The sequence below is a fragment of the Pistacia vera genome, unplaced genomic scaffold (assembly GCF_008641045.1).
Source record: "Pistacia vera cultivar Batoury unplaced genomic scaffold, PisVer_v2 Contig178, whole genome shotgun sequence".
Taxonomy (NCBI): Eukaryota; Viridiplantae; Streptophyta; class Magnoliopsida; order Sapindales; family Anacardiaceae; genus Pistacia; species Pistacia vera.
The window spans coordinates 196,293-205,360 of NW_022195877.1; the positions used below are offsets into that span (position 1 = coordinate 196,293).

Here is a 9,068-nt window from a genome sequence, read left to right on the forward strand (position 1 = left end):
GAATTTGATCCATCTCGATTGTTAATAGGGGTGATCACTGAAGGCTTACCCAATTCTTAACTTTAGGATCTCATGAGATTAATTGAGATGTACACAAGTTAGTTTGGACATTTCCCATCATAAAAAAAAAAAATTAATAAGAAAAAGAGGAGAGTTACTCATAAATAAAATCTAGATATCAGGTCTGGTATTTTTTTTTTGTTTGGTAACCAAGATATTCGGGACAATTTACATACACCTTAACTAATTGTTTTGTATTGTTTCTAGATCATTAGGATTTCATCAAATATATTTTTGGTTTAAGTTGCAAGTAATTGGTAATGGTCATTATATAATTTACTGATAATTTAATTGTTTAGCTAAAGATTGTCCAAATTTGACCAGTCCTAGGTTAATAACTGCAGTCAAAATGGAGTTTGATGAGAGGAAAAAACATATCTTAATATTAATTAATTGCTCCTTCTTTTGTCTATTTAGCACGTTATTATTACCCAAAATAATTTTTATTTTATTTTTCTCTATTCTTCTACCCATGATAAGTATATTTATGTGGACAAGGTCGTGCCAAAGCTATTTTATTTAAATTTTTTTCTTTTGATAGATGGTTTTATGAAATAATAAATAAATATTTTAATAATAAATAACTTTTAAATCTCTAAATTAATTACTATGAATCAATAATGACTTTGAATAGCAAAACCTATCTCCACTTATTAATCCTCAAGCATATATATTGAAAACATGAGTATATCTACTTTCAATAAAAATAAAACACACATCATAAAGAATGAGAAGAGGGTTATTGGTTTTGTTGTATGCGAAAATTTCAAAGAGTAAAGTCATACACAAAAATTTAATGAAGTTGGTAAATGTTGTAAGACGAAAGAAGAAAAAGACTCATCTACTATCCTTTTGACTTGACTCACTCACTGACTTTGTCTCATCCTGCTTTTGATTAATTGTTCAACAAAAAATAAAACCTTAAAAAGATTACTTTATAATTTCTTGACAAAGTGCATGCCGGCATATCCAATCCATGCAAAATAAATAAATATTCTATTACAAAACACAAGACCAATTCAACCCTAGACCAAGTTCGCTCATTTCTTTCTCCCTCTCTTCATTTCGTTTACTTATATATATATATATATATAAACCCTTCTGGGATTCTTCACTTCCATTCCAAAACTCTCAAAATTTTCCAGAAAAATCAGTCTTATCGATGATGAACATGTCTGCAGGAAGTTCAAAGCTTCAGGGTCCGCGGCCTGCGGCTCTTAAGGTGAGCAATAGCTCTTCAAAGATTATGAAGAAGAAGAACAATAATAATAATGTTCAAAGAGTAAAATCTCCTGTAGTGATATATTTGGTGTCTCCCAAGATTATTCATGTAAGACCTGAAGAATTCATGGGGTTCGTGCAGCGGCTTACCGGGAAACAAGCGACGGCGAATTCAAATTCGAATTCAGAATCTTCATGTGCTACTGTAATGGAAAATGGTGATGAGTGTGTTAATGGTGGAGCGAATTATGAAGATGAAGTTGCTCTTTCGGCGAATTTGGCTGCCGCATACCCTAGCTTATGTATCGACATTTATGCGGATTGGGATAACTTTTAGTTTATTTTATGTATAAGTTGATATATTATGCATGATTCCCAGCTCGAATGTGTTACTTAAATAGTTCTCTCTTTGAATTTGATCTGGCTTTGTTTATGAGCTAATGTTTATGGTTTATGGGCAAATGAAAGTATATTTTTACTTAGATGAATCAACTAAAAAATGATCTTTTTTTATTTATTTCGTTCTTTCTTTCTATTAATAATATAGTAATATACTTTCCAAAACTTTCATATACAGATATAGATTACATTATGTTTAATTCTGTGTGTCATTTTTAATTTTAAGGTTGAAGGAGCAAACGACAAAATTATCGGTGAATAGTCAAAGATAAAGGAAAGCCATATAGCATAGTAATATGAACTGTCAAATATAGAAGGGTTAATAAATTGGTTATATTATAGATTTAAACTAGACCAAACGAGTTATACCTACCCAAGGTTTGGCAAAATACCATTTGGTATCCAAAAAGTTTCAAAACGACAAACAGGTACCTTTTGTTAGTGAAAAGACTAGATAGTCTATTTTTCAATTATGTTTAGACCCCTTAAGTTTATTAATTTCATCAAATACCTCTAGAAAAAAATTTAAAAATTAACAAAAACACCCACCCACTCATACTTGTCAGATTCCGACGGCCACCGTTGGTGATAGCCAGAATCTGTCACAACGGTCTACGTCACTACCATAAATGGCTAGTAATTCGCCTATCTGGTCTTTTTCGGCCAGATCCACAATGGATCTGGCTATAAAAGGCTAGATTTGACGTGAAAAGGCCAGATCTGGCCGAAAAGTGACGGCCAAAGAAATGGCCGTTGTTGACTGTCAATGACGGCAAATCTTGGCCATCGTTGACAGACAACGACGACCACATTGCTACCATCGACGGCCAGATCTGGCCGTAGATCTGGCCTTTTCTAGCCATATCAGTGGTGGATCTGGCCGGAAAAGGCCATGTTAACGCCTTACCCGCCATATCCGACCAATCTGTGGTGTAACACAATTTTCTGGCCAGATTCCGACGGTGGTGGTCAGAATCTGGCACTGTAGGTGATGGGGGTGTTTTTGTTATTTTACAAAATTTTTATATATTGGGGTATTTAGTTAAATTAGCAAACCTAGGGGTTTTTTTTAATATTTAAAAACTAAAATATCAAACTTCAAGGGCATTCTAGTCTTTTCACCATTAGCAAGGTACCTGTTTGTCGTTTTGAAACCTTTTGGGTACCAATCATCGTTTTGCCAAACCTTGGGTAGGTGTAAGTCGTTTCCCCTTTAAACTATATCATACTTGAAATATTAATAATCATTTAAAAATAGACATTTAGCTGCTGCATACCCAAGCTTATGTATCAACATTTATGCCGATTGGGATGACTCTTAGGGGGCGTTTGGTTGGGGGTAATATCAAATTACTAGAGTTATGTCATCTTATATTACTTTGATTACTACGTTTGGTTGTCAAGTAATATAAGATTCTGGTAATCTTTTAATATCAATAGTAGTTACTGTTGATAATATTGGAGGTAATTTGATTATTTTAATTTTCTTAGGTATTGTAAGATTACCTTACATTTCTATCCATTATTAATAAAAATTTTGGACAATAATATCCTTGTTTTAAAATCAATTTACATTAAGCTACCATTATAATTTTACTCTTGTTTAATTAAGTTTTTGGACAATAATGTCCTTATATTTAAAACAAATTACAGACTACCTCCGCCACCCAGCCACCACCGTAGACAACAGGCCAACCAATGCAGACCGCCGCCGGAGTTGCTAAAAATGATAGAGAGTCGCTGGGAGTTTCTGATATTAATGGCCAAATCCATCGATATGACCAGAATAGATTTGGCCATTTTCAACTACATCTAGCCCGATATGGCTGTTTTCGGCCATCAATATGGCCATAAACGATGGGCTACTCACGGTGACTCCTGGCAACTTTCGGCGACTTTTGGTGGTGGCGACAGGTGGCGGCAGGGTGGTAGGGGTGATTTTGTTATAAATTAAAGTTTTATAAAAGCAGGAGTGTTTTAGCTAAATCTAAAATATTGGGGGTTAAAAAATTATTAGGAATAGCACATTTAGCTGACTGCATACCAAGCGTATGGTCGACATTTATGCCGATTGGGATGACTTTTAGTGAATTTATTCGGATACTTGGAGGAAGTTAGCTATATACATCACACACACAACTAAATCTGCCGCGCCACACATTCAACAGTATATATATATTATAAAATTGAGGTCGCCGCCGTGTCTAATTTTCTTCCCTCACTCATTCCTAAAGGATCTGTTAGCCATTGGTGAGAGTGTCAAACTTTTTATTTATTAACCCCCTCGTATAAATCCCCACGTAAACTTAAGTTTTGTGGTACATAACGGTCGCATAAGATTTCTTAATGCCACCTCACCCCCCACACTCATCACCCCCCACCCCTGTCTTTTTTTGATGTATATATCACTATAAATGAGTGTGCAGCACGCACATCCCCCACGTCTTTCTTAGGTGATAAAGAAGGCAACACACACACACACAACACACACAACAACACATCTTATTAACTCCCGCAGATTATGCTGCAAATAATCTTTCATTGATGTTAGCTACAAACACAATCGATATGTTTTGGCAGATTATGTTCTTATAATTCTTTTTTTCCAATTATTGTAATTCACTATACCTACACTCTATTTGGATGTAAATAACTTAGTCCACTTAATGTGTTTATGAGATTAATTCTGGTCGGGACCTTGGGAACTATGGTTCCTGGACCAATAACGCTGGTTGCTCTACGCAATGTGAAATGATAACCTTTGACATGACAGGTAAAGCTCATCCCTAAGAGTTCAGCTTACTCCGTTACCAACCACAAATCACGTGGATTACCTTGGTCCCTGCATTCATCTAGTATTAAGATGCTAGTCCCCCCGTATGTCTTTGCATCACCGAGTTTTGCAGATCAGTACTTGAAAATTGATCCGATGTTGTCAGTTGAAACTTTTAAACTTGGTCCATTTGGAGGTTGTACCTATTGTGCCTCCCATATAATTAGATTTAATTGATGGGGGGGTATTGAGATCTAAGTTATATTTTACGTCTACCGCCACTTTTTAGATTACTTGCGAATACCTTTAATGTGCGTTAGTCTCGGTAGCAATTACAAATTATTACCTAACACCATTATCCCATACCATAATTACTGCGGGTACAAGAGCACTTTAATTAACAAAAAGCGTTGCTGATATTACGCCCTTACCCCATCTCACAACCGTGTCTCTAAAACCCAAACAGTTGTATCTGTAATTCGATTCACTTTCACGCGGTTTTCATTTAATTACATCACCTTGTTTCTTTACAGAATTTCGTCGAAACCTGGTTGGATATCTTGCGTTTTGCCGGCCTGAAAGTTGGATTCCTGGTGACAATTCACTCATTCTACATCAGTTGCAGGTGATGGCAATTACGATTGGTGGGAAGTTGCTTTAAGCCACTGGCCTGGCCCTGAATGAGTGTGGAATGATGTTATTGACACAAAGTCATATGGTTCCCTCATTGCCTGTCCTTCCCCGATTAAGCGATTCATTTTGTTCCCTTACATCGTAGCATGCGGCCGGTTAAGAAAATGATTTAAAAGTATAAGCATCAGACTGCTAGAAAATATGAAGACCGTAAAAAGGAATCAAAGGTCAAGTCGCACCATGCTCAAGTACCCTTACTACTATTCTGAGCCGTAGTAAGATTGTCCGGTAAGACATCTACGCTTTTATTAATATTCTCTCATAGAAAGGGATACATGGAGAAAAAATAATTTATTCGAACGCTATTTCTTTGATAAGCTTAACTTTCGAGAATTCTGACAGGCCGTCTCCGCGGACATCAGCTGACGTTTCATTCTGTACCACCTGTTGGAATTTCTATGCGCAAAGCCTCTTCCACTAGCAAAGCCTGCGACGCCGAATAGCCTCGAAAACGACATTGTCACTTATTTGAGGGGCTCCCCGGCGACGGCTATTCCGAGTTTTTCCCTCGCGTGACCACATATCCTCCTTCCCCCCCACAACGGCACTCTAGACAAAGACCAACAGAAAATAAAAGGATTTATAAGGGGCTAAAATTGGCATACCCGCTTCATACAGGTAAATTTTGTCAACAACTTTTATAAGGTTACAGGGAGCGTGGCCATGGCCCTCCCTAGGTCCCCATATAAAACTATACTTAAACAGCTAGTTCAAACAAGCTTTTTTGTTTTTTTTTTTTTTTTAAGCTAACTTAGTTGTTCTTTCCACGGCAGATGATATTTTTCACCTCCCTTTCAACTCAAATACTGCTCTAACACCCTTTTTAAAAGGGTTTGCTGGATGATTTCTGTGAGCTTGCTTGTGATGTTGTCAATGTCACATTCCTGACCATATATTCCCGCATGGTTGTCGCAAAATTCCGTCTCTCCGTATTGCGAACACTTATCAATATTTTAATCTGGCCGACACTCTAAACCCTAAGCACATCGCCTACGCTTCTATACAACCGTGACAGCACCGCGATTCAACACCACAGTACCTATCTGTAACGGATGGGCTTATCGTTCACAAGAACTCCATTTTTCCCTGTTGTTCTAAAACAATTAAAACTATTAGTGTCCTTCTAGGATCTCATCCCCCAGCGCTGGCTTCGCAAAAGCACATTCTTTCATTTAGCCCTCTTGGTTATCTTATCATAGATACAGAATGACCAGCACCCCCCCCACGGTCCAACTCTAGACTGCCCGCTCAGAACCAACCATTAATGGTCGCTAGTAGGGTCATGGTTACCAAATCCCCCAAGAAAAATTTTCTGTCCCATGGTAACTCACCCCACACTTATCTGCCTTTTGTGTAGCGACATTTATGGTGGTGAAGACAACGCCGCTTATGGTACCTTCCAAACGTCGCTGTAGTTAACCCTTCACATGCGCTTCATCCTTCAGTTTGTATAATACTCCAGGCTTTGACCTTTCTGCTATCCATTCATGGCGATTGCTCTATCTTCCCGCGACTCTCCTCGTGGGAGAGTGAGTTCGTGCCTATCCACTCGCACTTAACCTCCCCTCGATAACTGATCATGTCTGACTTGCTTTCGCTACCTACAGCGTAGTTTTCGTGAGCCTTGACGTACATTCCCCTCTCCCCCACAAACATTCCCTCCACCCTCACCAGTCTTAGCGGATTTTCCTTTGCTGTATCGGACGGTGATGCATTGGTTGTATTGATGGAAAAGAGCTCTACTTTGGAAGAGGCTGAGATAGTGAGCGAATATCTTCTGTAAGGTTTCTCAAACTCATAGCTGATAATTATCTTTCTAGTGTTCTGAAGAGTGGCTGTAGAGGGAATTCATTAGCTCTCTTTTGTACCCAAACCACTATACGCAATCTGGTGTTTCTGTCTTTTCTCTGCTTTACTGTGTTATACTTAGCTTTGTGCTGGTTGGTATGAATGATAACACATTTTGACGAACTGATATAATGGTCAATAGTCATACCATGGCCTGAGTTTGCGGTCTTGATGTCTACCAACATACTTGTACTCATTCGTATCATTCGTGGTTTTCGATTAAGTACTTAGAGCTCCATTAACCTTACTAGGTCCGTCGTGTTCTGCATACTCGTTACTGTTCTTTCCCAAGAAGAATTGTTATTTTTCTCCTCGCCCACAAGCCAGTTAACACGTTATTATTTCTTCAGCGTTCTCGTTCATTCCTTCTACAAGTTGCATTTGCCCCTGACTCCTTTGGGTATTTTCTGCCGCACTGGTTATCTTTCTATAAGACCCTACTCTGTTCACCTGATTCCATTTGTCGCCCTCAGTGCTTTTAGCTTTTTAAGGTAGTACTTAACTGGCCATAGATGGTTTGTCGACATATTTATACAAACACTGTCTATGTCCCTCGCCCATCCACATTTGAGCCCCCCCCTCTTCCCTTCTATCAACTTCCTTCATTTTTGCCCTCCTTTTCCCCTGCCCTCCTCTGTGTCCCCCTCATTCCAATACCCGCTCTTCCTTTTTACCTTAACCTCGCCACTCCGAATAACCCCCTTCCTCTAGAGTTTATATATCTGTGAGCCGAGAGTCGATCTTAATGCGTCGTGTGCACGCAGTCTCCGCCGTTCTCGAAATTATTCATCGCATCGAAACCATCCGATGAGTGGTTTTAGAACGTCACATCGCCGCTATCGGTTGTGCCTCTCGTATCTACCCTTATAGACGCGGGACACGCCATCCCCGTTGTCAGCACCTACGTCTATAGTTTGTTACCCTTTTATTTTCCCTGACGTCCTTTTCCCTAGATATTCCACCCCTTCCTGCGACTGGACAAAAGACCAAACGCCACTCTCATTGCAACTGTCCTCTGCGCCCATATTCAGGGTGTCGTGTTACTCTGCCGTACCCTATTACTTACCAAACCACACAGTTAGCCGGTCTTTAGGGAGCACGTATTCACAACGCTATCCCCTCTATCCCCCTCCCCGCCTAACGACAGTATTTAGCTTCCTCCTTTCGTGTTTTCCGCCCGGTGAAAGTGTCATTAGATCTCCTGACTGATGTGATACTATACTACCTAGTCTACGCAGCCATCCTTGATTTGCCGGTGAGTACTGTAAACTCAATTTAGCTCCGACCTTCATCCTATAGCTGTATAAGCCTCTTCACAAAAGGATTAGCTTATTAACGACCCCTCACTGAACATATTTCTTTAGTCTTTTTACAAATGGATGCCACCTACTTCCGCTATCATCTTCCGTCAGGGTTTTCTAGTTTGACCTTGGCTGACTTACAACCACTGCCTTATACAGTGATTTGTTCATTCGTCGATATCGCACTAAGATTCAAGATGTTCAGAACCTGTTTCTTCCCGTATTGGTTATACCAGGCCACAGTTTTCTATGTAGCCTTGTCACAGTTCCCTGTGTAATCCCTCCATGTATCCTGCCTCATTCCTTGCCCAAAGTTACCAGTTTTCACAGTTTCCCTTCTATAACCTTTTCGCTATGTGCCACACTGTCCTTACGACATTTTGATGCGCGACCAGAGTGCTGACCTCTAGTAAACATTGATTCAAACACCAACACCCACCTGTACTAGTATACGCCAACTATGATATCAGTGCCACTGTGACTCGCTGTTTCTCTGAGCCTCTAAAAGTATCTCCCCTACTCACCCTTACACTACTTCCACCGCCCGTATATACACTCGTCCTACTTAGCGGTGCAGCTAGAGACATCGGCCGCAGCCGCTGCCCTCTTATCCAGGCTGCTTATAGATTCGTGAACGGGGCTAAACTTCAGGAGAAGAGCTCCGAAACCGCCTCAATGCCAACGGATGTTCGCAATCCCACCCCCTCAGTACTTCCTTTTTCCCTTTACTACCTTTTGCCACCCCCTTGTATCTACTCATAACCCTGTTACGC

At 39.6% G+C, this 9,068-nt stretch overlaps 1 protein-coding gene across 1 annotated transcript; it reads left to right on the forward strand.

Annotated features, from left to right (window-relative positions):
* The first annotated feature begins 1,222 nt into the window (after positions 1-1,222).
* Positions 1,223-1,618, forward strand: LOC116126243 (VQ motif-containing protein 8, chloroplastic-like). The gene has a single exon (XM_031411945.1). It carries the CDS (start codon positions 1,223-1,225, stop codon positions 1,616-1,618), a length of 396 nt encoding a protein of 131 aa, XP_031267805.1.
* Positions 1,619-9,068: the final 7,450 nt, after the last annotated feature.